We start from the raw sequence: 15296 nt of genomic DNA, 5'->3' as shown, positions 1-15296 counted from the left end.
ATACACATTAGTCCATGATTAGCTTATTACAATGTTAATTAAAAACATAAAAATTGGTTGCTACAGACGGCGGTGGCAGCCTAGGCTTTATTCAACCAAATTAACTCAAGTCTTTAATGTGAGTTTTTATAGCCTATTTGAAACGATCATCATCAACATAACGCCCGGGCTTTCCTGGCGATTGCCAGGAAAAAGATTTGGACATAACTTTTTTTCATTTTTTTGATTACTGTGCAGGACCGGGAGGGCAGTCTCTCTTTTTTTTTTTTTTTTTGCCTGCGTAACGCGCCCAACTTGTGTCGCCTTCAGATCGCTCCTGGACGAGCTGTGCGCTACAGAGCAGAGGAGAGACTTCACCGGAGCACCGCTCACAGCGTGCCTGTCTGCCCGCCACACAGCTGGCCACACTAATTCACTTTCCCAGCGACAAATTCCCCTCATGATCTCATGATAGAAAGGACGGCCGGGGAATCGTGGCAAGGGGCATAGCATTATTTATTTTTTTCTTGATGAGAAATCAACGATGTGGATCACCCCAATGAGCGCATTGCACTTCCCATAAGGTAAGCCTTTCTATTTCTCCCGAAGCAGTGACCGAACGCCCAGGCAGCCCCTGTTAAATTGGTTATTTAATAAGCTGAACAAAACACGTTCAGCAAACGCGATAGCCTATATTTAGCGATTTGTTGGCTCCAAAAAATATTTTCAGTTGGATTATCTCACAAGTGTGCCACCCCTTGACGCGGATGATGCGCATAATTCTTGGTTCAGCGAGATGGTTAAGTAGCTGTTGTCGGTTTACATTTGCAAACTAAAACTTGACCACAGGGACGGTGAACACAATATATTTTATATTCAGTGTCCGTTCTCTTTTAGGAGGTGTTATCAGCGGGGGAATTGTAATGTCGATGCTCCAAAGCTGACTTAATGTCCGTTTATCGAACATCCAATACATACACCAATTGTTGAAACCATAATCTGTCCTACAGGTTGAAGGCAAACTTGTGATTAAACCACCATATCCTGGGGAATGATGGAGACTTCAAACTTAATCTGTCTCGCCTGGAAGGCTGCCATAGCCCTCTCGCTTCTTCCCCTTGTCCAGGTAGGTAAAGGATGGATGGATGGACAGATGGATGAGAGGTGGATTGATTGCTGGGCAGCTGGGCTGACTGATGGTTGGTTGTCACATAATCATTGTTGCACAGCTAAACATCAGATTCCACATGGTTAGACCGGATGCCCCAATATATTGTCATATGGATAAGGTCCAGTGAACAATATTTGTTTTCCCTTTGTTTATTCTTTGAATATATGAGTTAATTTGATAAACCTGTGCTATGTTTTACCATTGTCCTCATCAAGTGCTTGTGTGAAATTAGAATTAGTCTCAGGTCTTTTTCTTTTGGCTTAGTCTCTTACTAAACCTTTATTGATTTGCACGGGTCAAGAAGCTCATGGCCAGTGGGGAAATGTAGCTGGATTTCAATGTGTTGATTTGGCAGTCACTCCGTTGGTGAAGCAATTGCAAAAGTCTTCTACTTCAGAAACAGGCTCTGTCTTCCGTGCAGTGCAAGAGAACAACAGGGTGTGTTGAAGTTTAGTGCAGGCCAGTGTAGACAGAAGAAAACATGTTTGATGGATTTTTTTAATGGAAATATGCTTTGAAATAGTTCTGATCAGACATGTGCATTCAAATGGCTTCCATCAAAGCCTAACGGACATAGGGGTTGTAATTCTTAATAATAATTCAGAATTCCCTCCAAAGCGACAGGAATCTCAGGACTCTACGGACCATGGTATCAATCTATGTGCACACATTGAAACAACAAAGTATGTTCGGCAAAGAATGTTCCTCTCCTCTCCTCTCCCTTCCTGTCCCATACTCTCCTCTTCCTTACTTACCTCTCCTCTTCTCTCACATCCTCTCCTCTCCTCTCCCTTCCCCTCCCATACTCTCCTCTCACATACACTACTTTCCCTCTCTCCTCCGCTCCCCTCCTCTCCCCTCCCCTTCTCTCCTCCTCTCTCCTCATCTCTAATGTGCTCCCCCTCCTCTCATATCCTTAATTCTCTTCTCCTCTCCTCCCCTGTCCCTTGTGCTCTCGTCTCTCTAGCCCTCGTCTCTCTTCTCATATGCTCCCTTCTCCCCCTCCTCGACCCGTTCTTTTGTGTTCTTTCTACCATTTCCCGTGTTTGACCGTCCTTGCTTGATTTACATCCACGAGAGCGCTACACAGGGGACCATTAATAGGGAAATAAGTTCAGAACAATGAAATCCACTTGTGTGTCCATGGGGGGGAGGAGGGGAGGGGGAGGAGGGGAGGGGGAGGAGGGGAGGAGGAGGCGGTGGCGGGGGTGGGGGGTTGGACAGGTGTTTCTGGTAATGTCTTTAAACCATCTGCTTCCAGATACTTTGGAAGTGAAAATATCTGTTACACACACACACACACACACACACACACACACACACACACACACACACACACACACACACACACACACACACACACACCTGACCTGGTAGTAGCTACACTGAGTAGTACACCTGCCAAGGGAGCAAGGAGGGAGGGGGCAGTGGTGGGGGGCTATGCACTCCAGCACCTGTGGCTCTGTTTCCATTCACATGTGGTTGCAAAGGAAAGGAGCACAGAGGACCAGTGTGTGTCTGTGTGTGTGTGTATAAGTGTATACATGTGTAAGTGTGTGTGTCTTTATGTTCTTTTGTGTTTCCCAGATTTTGAGAGAGAGAGAGAGAGAGAGAGAGAGAGAGAGAGAGAGAGAGAGAGAGAGAGAGAGAGAGAGAGAGAGAGAGAGAGAGAGAGAGAGAGAGAGAGAGAGAGAGAGAGAGAGAGAGAGAGAGAGAGAGAGAGAGAGAGAGAGAGAGAGAGAGTGAGTTGGAGTTGCCCTTTTTGGGCAGAATGTAGTTCTATTATTATTTCTGTAATCATTACTTTACTCATTACTGATTTCTGATATGTCATTCAGGAGCTGCCTCAAGGGCTCAGATCAGGGCCGTGCATGGATACCTTGAGTGGCTCAAGAAAATGAATAGGACACCCCCCCCCCCCCCCCCCTCAATAGTTAATGAGCAAGAATTCTCTGTTCTAAGAATGACCGATTTGGATATATTGAGAAAAATGTGTTTACACAACAGCATTTGCATTCCTGAAAACGACAGCAAGAAAACTACTACTACTACTAGAAAGTACCAATGTTTTTGAATGTTTTGAGAGCCAGAGGCCTATGCCCCTGTAGCAATGCCCTGGTGCACGGGCCTGCTAAAGATGATTTGTGGACAATGGGGATCGAACCTGGACCTTTTTTTCCCCCTAGCCAAGAAACTATCCTGCCCTTGATGTAATTAGGGTAATGTCTGCTGGATTATCTAAGCAATCTCTCACCTAATTACAGAGAAATAGCTGTTGACAATTCTAATTGAACATATAGCCAAATTGGTTAATTCATCTTTTATGGGCGAAAGCACATACCAATCAGGACATGATTTGGGAGTACATGTTGATGCATTGTCGTTACCTGCCATTATCCTCCACGACGATAAGCAGATAATGTTTAGATATACTAGCCCAGGTAGGGGAGAGTGACAGACGGAAACCAAAAAAACAATCCAAAGGTGAGAAACAGAGAAAGGCCACAAGTCCCCACCGTGTAAAAAACAACAACCCTCTGTTGTGTCACTTTCCTTCAATTTCCTGTTTGCCGTCCACTTCCTTCCTGCTGCCATGGGCGACGTCCTGTCATCCTTTTTAAGCCTCGTACCAGACCCTTGTTTTCTCAGGAAACGCTTTAAGAAAGCAACTAACTCCCATCAACCCCCTCCAGCCGCCACCCATGCCTACATCATTCACCAGCACCATCGCTAACCGCAGTACAAAAGTACAAACACTCACTTACTCACACACACACGCACGCACACACGCACGCAGGCACGTATACGCACACTCTTACACATACACATATACATATACATATACGCACACTCTCACACATACACATACGCGTATACCCTCAAGCACACACCGGATGAGGTCATTAAGGCTTGTTTCCTGTTGCTTTCTTCCAGAACAGTTTTTTTTTCTGTGACAGTGAGCAGGTAGACGCTCTTGGTTCTGAGAAAAATCGTAGCGGGAACACATTCAACCCACCTCTGCTGGACTCGATGACACCCTCGTTTCATTCCAGAGAACAGACGCACTTTAAGAAGCTTCCACGAGCCAGAAGGATGATTGCTGTCTGCCTTTAGTTCCCATAAGTGCTCAGATTTCAGCACATCCATGTTCAACACGGAGATTTCATGTAAGCAGCGGAAGGATGGTCGACAATGAACAAGATCTCAACTGATTTGAAAAGCCACAGAGGATTGCAGGGGATTGTTAACAGTTTTTCTAGATCTTGACTCTCAAATCCTGCTGCTGGCTGTGTTCGATTTTTTATCTTCTGGTCACATCACAAACCCAATCAGCCAACCACATCTCCCCTCCCCCTGGACGTGACTGCATCAAGATCCAATAAAATACAGGCCTCAGAATTACTAGACAGAGGGATGGAGCCGAAGGAAAAAAAAGAAAGATATTTCCATATCGGTTTGTAGAGGCTTTGCGGTTTAGCCGCAGTCAGGCCCGTCCAGAACTTGTTCCTTCTGGCAAAAAAACGTTCCTCTCATTCTGGTGAAGTATGGCAGAAAGGAGTTCTACATCTCTGTATGGACTGGAGTAGACCCATGCTAATCACCCACTGTGGTCCTAGGCTGCTTATCTAGGGTGCACATCAGGGACAGGACACCACTCTCTCCCTGACCACGTGGTCTGGGGTGTTTTGACTTTCTACATGGGTGGGGGGGGGGGGTCGGTTTCCTTCACTCTAGTTGAACTTTCACAACTTTTTAGTCCATTAGATCTTCACAGTAGATAGTGTCAAGCAAAAAACAGACCCAGCATCGTTCTCACTCAGTGTCAATCACTCACTACCCCGACCACGACCAAACCAACCCCCCACCCTCCACGCTACACCTTCCACCGCACCTCACCCTCAGGCACAACCACCCTGCCTCATAGCACCCTCCCTCAGCGGCTCCGAACGAAGGGGGAAAACCAGGCGAGACAGGGAGCAATTAAGATATCCATCTGGAATAATGGGATTTTCAAGGCATCGGCAGACGGTGGAGGGGGGAAGGCCGGGGGGAGAGGGGAGAGGGAGGAGGCCGGGGAGAGAGAGAGAGAGGAGGAGTTTGGGGCCGGGGGTCGGAATGGTGAGACTCTTCTTCCTGTTCTCGCCGCGGCCGCTGACACTGTGATGTCACCGGGTTAATGGACAGCATCGGGAGTCTGCGTTTATTATTCCGTCCCGGTGTTGTCCGTGGGCGGTCAGAGGTGGTGACGGTGCGTTGTTCGCGATCATTATTATTATGATTGTGGTTGGCTATGATTTGACCCGCACTGACCTGACCAGCCTGAGTGTTATTCTTTCAACTCGACGATGACAAGCATAGGTGAAGAATAGCTCGTTTCTTCCGGCCTTCCATTGACACGTTCGGAGCACATTTAAACATCCACCGTGTCCGTTTATGACATCTGTTTTGTCAATCAATCAATCAATCAGGTGACACCTAGCGTCCACACTGAGACACGACCACGTATCAGAACACTGCTCCCCTGCATGCCTCACCAAGCCGCCTCCTCTCCCCTAGCATGGGAAAGTAAGAGACAAGCAACCTTGTCGGGTTTAATTTGCTCTTTTCACCATCGCCGTTAACCACCATTAACCTTTAATGTCTCCCCTGACCCAAGTCATCCCCTCCCTCCACCTCCCCTCCAGCTCTCTTTACCTCTCTCCACCTCCCATTTCCTCCACCTGCTGGGATCTGCGCGGTTTTCAGACGAAGGCCTAAGTCAACAGGAACATGGGAATGTGTTTAAGCAAGGGATGGGTGTTCTCTGGAGATCAGTGGGCTAATGTTAGAACAGGCTTTAATAAAACACGTGCGGTGGTCAGTGTTTGGGTGGGAGTCGGCGAACGGCGAGGGGATGCGTGGAAGCAAAATGTATGAGGCAAAGATCTGTGTTTTGGATTGAGTTGGATCGGTTTGCAACCAGAATCCTGCCAGATGATGTAGCTACAGGATGTCACACGTTTCGAGATGGGTTTCTATTTGGAGGACTTTTGTTATTTGACTACACAAATACACACACACACACACACACACACACACACACACACACACACACACACACACACACACACACACACACACACACATCTGCACCACCAGTTCTGGATCAATGGCATTGTCTGGGTTTTCAGCTAAATGGTAGAAGTCAAAAGATCACTTGTCTATAAAATCTTGTCTATGAACGCGCACACACACACACACACACACACACACACACACACACACACACACACACACACACACACACACACACACACACTCAGCGAAGCAGCCACCTCTGCAACCACCCCCCCCCCCAATTCACATAATATTGCACCCTGGATTTTGAGAGAGAGAGAGAGAGAGAGAGAGAGAGAGAGAGAGAGAGAGAGAGAGAGAGAGAGAGAGAGAGAGAGAGAGAGAGAGAGAGAGAGAGAGAGAGAGAGAGAGAGAGAGAGAGAGAGAGAGAGAGAGAGAGAGAGAGTCTTCTTTCACGGGTGTTGGACACTGGTCGCCATTCACTGAGCCCCCTACTCACCCCGCACTACCCCCCAACCCCCCTTCGCGAGTTCTCTGAACCCCATCCCTGCCCCCCCTGCACCATTCCTCCTCTTCCCCCCCTGTATCTGGCCTCTTGGTGGACTTTTAGTATATATATTTCTCTATCAAACAGACTCTCTCTCTCTCTCTCTCTCTCTCTCTCTCTCTCTCTCTCTCTCTCTCTCTCTCTCGCTCAATCTCTCTCCCCTTTCGCCCTCAATCTTAATCTTCCTCTCTCTTCCCTTCCCTGTCTGTCTCTATCTCTCCCACACTTCTCTCTCTGTGGCTGTATTCCTCTCTTATGCTGTATTCCCCTTCTACTGCTCTCGCTCTCGTTTGCTCTATCCCAACCCATCTATCTCTCTATCTCTTCGCCCTGGCCGGTGCCATTTTTTCGTTTTTGGTGGAGCCGCTAAAAGCTCCTCAGCTCTCCTGCCATTAAAATGTGAAAGAGCAGAAGCCCTACACACACACAACCACTCACACTCACACTCACACACACACACACACACACACACACACACACACACACACACACACACACACACACACACACACACACACACACACACACACACACACGCACACACATAACGCCAAGACTAGATGGTCTCTCATTACAGCTATCCATCACGTTGGAAGAGCCTAGTGGAAGCATTGGAGATAAGACAAATCTGTGTGTGCGTTTGCAGGCTTTTGTGTGTGTGAGAGAGAGAGAGTTTGTCAGGTGCACAGATGTGGAACCAAATACTGTTCAATTCTACCGCAGTGGAGCCAGAGCACAAAAAGAGGAGCTTTTATAACCAAAGAGTGGAGTGCAATATTTTACTTAAACACAAATCACACAAATACACAAATCTCGAGGGAATCTTCCTTCCAAAATAAACAAAAAAAAATTATGGTTTACACAGACACTGCTCTGTGAGAGTTTAACCAGTTTGGCTGTAGATGCGATCTATACTTCAGATTATTCACTTCCAGCCCAGCGGGCCAAAATGGCTGAGCTGCTGAACGCGCTGATGACGATAACACACCTTAACGCGAGCCGGGCCGCGTTCTTCGAAGCCCAGCGATCAATACAGGCTTTTTTTTGTTGGGAGTTCTCGTCCAACGCTTTTGAAAAAAATAACCTCCATTGAAAGTCGATCGGCGCCCACTAGCACATATCAAATTTGAGTCATGAATAAATCAGGGGTTGTGTGGGGCATGCGGCATGAGAGGATAAGCCAAACCATGAATCATCATTGTGATGAAAACAAATTACGCTTTTATCAGTTTATAGAAATATTTATTGTGAGCGCTGGCCTGGACTCATTTGTTTGGGCGTAATTGTGAGTTCATTTGTTCTCGTGGCCTACTCTATACGTTTGTAATTGTTTGCTCACCGGTGCCATTCATTCTGACCAGACAGGTGGTTGTTGACGGTCGTTAGAGATGAGGTATAATTAACTTAAGGATGATTAAATAACCCTGTGGCTGTGAGATGGGGCATGCGGTGAGTGATGACGATGTTTAGTCAGTGCTAAACGTGGCTGTTGATCAAATTCGACCAAGACGACTTTGCTGAACTTTGTTGTGGAAATGATGCGCCCCCATGCCACCTTTCCAGGCTAGCCTTTTCTGCACATCCTGTTGATAGGCCTCTCAGCGTTTCAGCTCAGCTGTCAGCGGGATGAGTCTTAAAATAAATGCCGGCAGCCAGTCTGAAGCAATGCCGTGCTCAATCAGAGGCCAACATGGAGCTGGAGAGGTAGCAGTACTGTTAGCATTCTTGTTTGTGAGGAATACACACAGATTTATGGTTGGATTTCTTTGTGAAGTGTCAAATATAGGGTCCATAACAGCTTAGAGGTGATTTATTAAATCAGATGTAATTCATCATAGTCTAATATCATTTTAGAATGTCGTATGTGTTGCATTAGTGTTGTCTTTATACGCAAAAGCCCAAGCTAACCCACTCTATCACTGTGCTAGCATTCTACTGAAGCAGTGTGTATGTCCACGGTTGCCCGCAGTGCACTCCACTGTAATGAAGGACTCATTCAATGATCTCAATAATCCAGAGGCTGCTGGATCTTGTTCTGAGTATTTTTGCTTTAAGGCAACGAAGCACAACCTGCCGTTTTTTTTATGGGATCACCTAATTCAATTCGTTTCTGTCCGACTGACTAGGCCATTCATCCTTCTAACCTCTTGAACCCTTCTCTGTCTGTTATTCACGTGTACACAAATGAGCACACATGCCCACATGGTCAAGCCTGCCTGGGTGAAATAGGAGAAGTACATTCAAGAACGTGATCAGCACTACCTTGCATAAGGCGTTATGCTTATGCACTGGGTTCATGTTTGAAGCGTGGCCTGAAAAGGGAAAAGAATCCTATTACTTTCAAAGGGCTGTATTTTTCCATTCGCTTTCGATAGCACTCGAGTCCATCAGGAAATTTAAAAACATTATTCTGGTGCTGCCCCATGACACGGTTGTGTGCTCTGGGCCCAACAGGTTTCAGACAAATACAACACAACTTTAGTACCCGCTCTTCGTGACTATCACAATGATTTGTGTGTCCCTCTCAAGTGGCACCTCATGGATCCTTAAGCGATCCTCTCTCTCCACTCCTCTCCGCACACACACACACACACACACACACACACACACACACACACACACACACACACACACACACACACACACACACACACACACACACACACACACACACACACACACACATGCGCACACGCACATGCACATACACACATATATTAACAAAAACGAAATGATTCAATGATCCTCATCGAGTACACCCATTTTTACATCATCATTTTAAGAGAGTTGTTATGCTCCATGACTTTTATTCACTGTGCTGCTGAATAAGGATCATCACTTACTTATTACACCAACTGAAATGCATACTTATCCAATAATTTGTCTAAAGACACTCTCTACCAAGTGACTAAAGAGGAATGAGCTGTTTGGCAATTAATCATTCAGCTCTCAAGTACTTTGGTAGCTTTGCTTTTGATTCCTTCCAAGAGACCTGAGAATAAGGAAGGCTGGCAAAGGGCTACATATAGATAGGGGGATTGGGCAAAGTGTGAGACAGAGGTGATCTTTTCATAGAAGCCCGTTGCGCTACCTCAGTCAACCTGGATTTATTTCTAAGTCTTTTTTTGGAAATACTTCACGGGATGATTGCAGCCGTAGGCCTGGATTTATCAAGAATGAATATCCTGATATTCCTTTCGGAAAATGTACTGATTATTCAAAGCTTGAAAAAAAGTATTCGGGCAGCTATATTACTGACAAATCTGAAACAGATCTCATTGTATAACAGTCAAGGATTAAAGTATGGGGTGAAACAAAGTTATGTGTCTAAAGCAAGGTAACATTTAAGAACCCACAATGCATTTTTTTTCCCCTTCATTTTGTTTACATTCCATAACAGGTCTAAGGTCTGCTGTCTATTTTTAGCAAACACTTTCTGCATTTGATCGACAGTCCTCACGATGACAATGGTCCATGAGTGCCATCAAGGGAAAAGTAGGAACCGATGTTCACCTGGAAAGTGTCAGGTCCCCAATTTTCACACAATGTACACTTATTTCGATGTAATAAGCAGTCAGGTACTGGCCTATTCTCAAACACTGAAGGTCTCTGCATAGCACATCACAAAGGGCTACTATTACACACATGCACGCATGCACGCACGCACGCACGCACGCACACGCACACGCACACAGACCACAGACAATTTATCTCCTTCTGTGGGAACAAATGGATTTAAGTCCAGATTATACATTGCGTTCAGGGCTGAAGCAGTCTCCTGCGGAACAGCCCGGAGATACGAAGCGATGCGGGGAACCGATTGCAGACGGGGGTCGTAGGCCAAGGGAGGAGGAACACTCATGGTTGGGGAGAATTGCACACCTGCTAAAACCAACAGTTTGACGCTCACGCGGTCACGGGCATGTACATACAGACAACATTCCTCTGTACATGCAGACGTACAGGCACACAAGCACGCACACACGTATACACACACACACACACACACACGCACACGCACACCACTCTATAGATGTGTTAGACAGATAAAGCTGTGGTAGCAAGATTCTTTTTCTTTTATTTGTATTTCCTTTCCTTTTAATTGTTATTATGTACTTGTCCATCACTAATGATTCAAACAGCAGCTTTGCTCTCGGATTGTATTAATGTTTGTAGTGACTCCAATTAAAACTGCTCTGATCGACCTCAGCATCCCTCATAAGCAGCTCTGGATAACATCGTGTGATAAATGACTAGATGCAAATGTAACAGCGAAACAGCAGTTGGTTGTTTAGTTTAGTTTTTTATTCTTGGCTATTCAAGCAAAGCACTTAACTGTCCTCTTATTGGAGCTCACAATGAATTCCATGCTGATGGAGAAATGCATTCCCACTCGCCTATTTGTCCATCTGGACCAAATCAAATGCATTAATAATCAGGCCATCGCAGATAATATCACAACTAAACCAATACACATACAATAACACATCATTCAAAGCCTGGACCTTGTAAATGGACGTCTGAATTTAGACCAACCCCCCCCCTCAGACTAAATATCAATATCCTATTTGTTTGGAGAATCTATACAGGGCAGCGGAAACCTACAGTCTGGACGAGGATTCTCAAGAGTACCGCGGTTTGTTTTTACACAACCACCCCCAGACGCGGTTCACAAGTCTTTATCTCCAGAGCTCTATGGAGCCTTCTTCCCTCCGTCTCCTATCTTGTGAATGCAGTTTCTGTCCCTCGCTCTCACTACCGTGCACCAACGCTCCCTGTGAAACATCTGCTCCTGTGTGTGCATGTGTGTGTGTGTGTGTGTGTTTCATATGTGTGAGCCTTGTTCCTTTGTCTGGTACTCTACGCCCCCCCTTCTCCTTCCACCACCCCCTCATGTGAAGGAGCCAACTGATCCAGGGGAACACAGAATAAGCCTGCAGCAGACGCAGGCCTGAGGCAGGGGTGGTGGTGGTGGTGGTGGTGGTAGGGGGTGCAGAGTAGACCCTCTCCTGATACTGTCCTTCCACTGATGTGTAACCTCTATTAGAGAAAGTGCTTTAATGGTTGGACGCTCCGCCCGAGTCACTAACTTCACAGTGGGGCCACCTTGGTGTGTGTGTGTGTGTGTGTGTGTGTGTGTGTGTGTGTGTGTGTGTGTGTGTGTGTGTGTGTGTGTGTGTGTGTGTGTGTGTGTGTGTGTGTGTGTGTGTGTGTGTGTGTGTGTGTGTGTGTTCGTGCATATGCATTACTTAACATCACTGCGTCTACAGAAAGGGCAACAATTATTGATCGCTGTGTGTGTTTACATCAATTAAGTCTTGGGGGAAAGACGTTGAGGATTTAGTGTTGAGGTGTTGGTGTGCTTCTGCATGTTTCAGCATTTTTGCATTATTTTGTGATCATTAACATCTGAGCTACTTCTCCCACTCCTCCTCCCTTATGAGCAATAAAGACATGAAAAAGAGACGGATTAGTAGTTACCTCTTTAAGAAAGGTTTTTTTGAATTGAGATATTGATTTCATCAATATTTGAGAAGTAGGATAAACAGGGGAGATATCTGTATACACCTGATCTCATTCATGTCTTGGTTACAGTAAAGAAAATAAGTCTGGGACTTTCATGGGTAAAATTAAAAAAGAACGAGCCCTACAACAGATCTCATTATTGTGTCTGCACTGTCTCCCTGTCTGATTTAGAACTCTTTAGTAAAATGTGCAACGGAAGCAATTAATGAGATGGAAACACAAACATGATATATGAGAAACAATTAAGTAAAACAATAGGTATCCACCGATACTCAGTGAATACCTAATACAATTAATTAACTGTGTGTTACTGTCCGTTGCTACACAACTCCTAAGTGGCTGCAGGGCCTGCCCGTAATTCCGACACCTCATTGTTCCGACGGCTCAATGGTTCGAAATATTTCCCATTGGATCGACATGCCACTATGCCGACGGTTCAATGTTACGAAAACGGAACCCATTGGTCCGAATGGCCGTTTGTCCGACTTTTCAAAAAGGAGGCGCATTAGGCCGACGGTTCAATATGCCGAATAGGCCTACATAAAGAGTTTTATACCTCGCTCTCTCTCTCTCTCTTTTGTCACTTTGAGAGAGAGAGAGAGAGAGAGAGAGAGAGAGAGAGAGAGAGAGAGAGAGAGAGAGAGAGAGAGAGAGAGAGAGAGAGAGAGAGAGAGAGAGAGAGAGAGAGAGAGAGAGAGAGAGAGAGAGAGAGAGAGAGAGAGAAACGGCCCTTCGGAACAATGGGTTCCGTTTTCGTAACATTGAACCGTCGGCATAGTGGCATGTCGATCTAATGGGAAATATTTCGGACCATTGAGACGTCGGAACAATGAGGCATCGGAATTACGGCATGGCACCATGGCTGCCACACCCCACCTATCAGGCTTTTACTGGGCTCCCCTTATGACCAGGACACAGGGTGATGATGTTTGAACCGGTGTACTTCAAAATGTTACAAGTGTTTCCGGCTGCCACGGTCTCTGGAGTGTGTGGGGTTGGCTGGGTTAACCTGGGCACATTGATTGCTTAACGCACAACAGGTGTGCAGCCTCAGCCAACCCGGCCACAAACGCCACACTCCAACGATTCAAATTAGCCGTAAAAATAAAAATCCATGCTCAACAATCACTTTAAGAATTCGCCAAACTGTGAAGCCCTTTTATTTCCAAGTTTCAATCAAATAAACTAAAATCCTTCCAGTTAATTGGAAACCTCTGTGAACAAAGTTGTGGTTGCCCTTGAGCTTGTTTTGGACAAAGTTACTTTCCTTGACATCTATGCCTTTCCTTTGTTTTTGCGGCTCATTTCCCTGACACACTTTTTACTCAGTGGTGTTTGATCTCGGCATATGCATTAAATTACATGAATTATGTGCAATTTAACTAAAGGTTCTGTAAGTTCTGCACACTGGATGTTAATAAACCATATATCTGGTGCATCACATTTGCATGATTTGTTTGCCTTTAAGGGTATCGTATTAAATTATGTGAAAGTGGAGACATGATTGAGGCAGTGCATCCAATTGTTGGTATCGTATAGAGACTCATTTGAGAGCTTGCACTACTCAAAAATGTATTATAAATGAGGCTTTTAGGAATGAAACACCTATACCTCTACCTTATAAGAAAATGTAGATAACTCGCCACACTGTGAGACCGAACCATGGTTATTCTCAGGAGTTGTTAATGGGATACAAAGGAGATCTCATCTTGAGCCCGACTTTGCTCTGGGCGTGTGTGTATAGGTATTGACACCGGAGGCTGTGTCTGTGCCGCGGTGTCGGGACATGGCTAGTTGTGTCAGGCCCGGGGTCCAGACACACGGCACAATGTTACTGCTGGTGGCGGGAGGGAGAAGGAAGAGGGCTGTCACGCAGACTGCAAGGGCTCTTCTGCATTTAAACACGGTCAACCCATCTGTAAGTCATTGGAAAAAGACAATAGTGTGATTTTGTTACTTGTCATGGGACTTCTTGACAGCAGTTTCACCATTGCCTTCTTTGATTTTTATCGTTATTATTTTGGTTTGTTGATGTAATAATAATTTAGTCTTGTTGGCAGATGCTTTAATCCATCGCGAATGGAAGTCAGTGGGAATTCAGATGAATGTCATTGATTTGGTATTCATTTAGGACTGCTGCCATTGAGGAGCGAACCCAGTGCCTTGACTTCGCCGCTGCAGTTTTCCAGTCACGCAACTTTGCGTGTGGATGTGCATGAGCTGTTCGATAAGTTGTGTTCCTCCCAAACACTTCAAGTTTTAAAGTCGTCACTGAAGTAAATGAATCGATTTTTTTATAAATCTGGTTTTAATACGGTACATCCCTTGGGTTTAGCAAGCAAGTCAACAGTTACTTATATTGCTGCAATTTACAGATTGATGTAAAGTTGATATTAATTGCAATAACCCCATAATATATACATTCCTTTTTTCTCTGTGAAACAGCCGTAGTTGTTTCATGCAATTTTTGTATAAATGACAGTAGTCATATTAATACACCTTAAATAAATATTATGACATCACATAATTACGGGATATAATTCCACAATATGAATTCTTAATATAGCGAGCTGGTGGGTGGAGGATGTTTTTTTTTAGAAATGTTCTGCCAAAAAAGCAGCAGCCAGTGTTTTACCCTTTTTTTTTCTCTCGCTCTGGAAATATTGCATAAGGTCCATCTGGAAATGATGCGAGTCCATAATGTGTTCTCAATATCTTTTGGATTAACAGAGTGAGAGCAGCTCCTGCCCCTCCACCTCGCTCCATTAGAGTCCATTCTGCTGGTGAGAAAGAGTGGTGGGCTATTTGTCTAGATCACGATATCAGACAGTTCACAAACAAATGCATACAAACAAGTCCATCAATGTTATTGCTTTCAGTGATGCTGCCCAGAATCTGGACCGGACTTTGGGGACAGCTTGTTTACACCGAGGGAGAGAATGAGCTGAGGGAGAGGGAGGGGGGAGGGAGGGAGGGATGGAGAGGAAGGGAGGGAGGGAGGAAGGGAGGGAGGGA

At 45.4% G+C, this 15296-nt stretch overlaps 1 protein-coding gene across 1 annotated transcript in view; it reads left to right on the top strand.

The window, feature by feature from the left end:
* Nucleotides 1-309: 309 nt before the first annotated feature.
* adamtsl3 (ADAMTS-like 3) overlaps nt 310-15296 on the top strand; it is a 140952-nt gene continuing 125965 nt past the window's right edge. Inside the window, exons 1-2 of the mRNA XM_056607041.1 lie at nt 310-563; nt 990-1105. Coding sequence (XP_056463016.1) covers nt 1031-1105 — 75 coding nt within the window. The 5' untranslated portion in view covers nt 310-563; nt 990-1030. The remainder of the gene's footprint in view (nt 564-989; nt 1106-15296) is intronic.

The sequence above is a fragment of the Gadus chalcogrammus genome, chromosome 14 (assembly GCF_026213295.1).
Source record: "Gadus chalcogrammus isolate NIFS_2021 chromosome 14, NIFS_Gcha_1.0, whole genome shotgun sequence".
NCBI classification, from domain to species: domain Eukaryota; kingdom Metazoa; phylum Chordata; class Actinopteri; order Gadiformes; family Gadidae; genus Gadus; species Gadus chalcogrammus.
The sequence above is the reverse complement of the archived record's forward strand: the minus strand, read 5'-3'. Positions and strand labels throughout refer to the sequence as shown.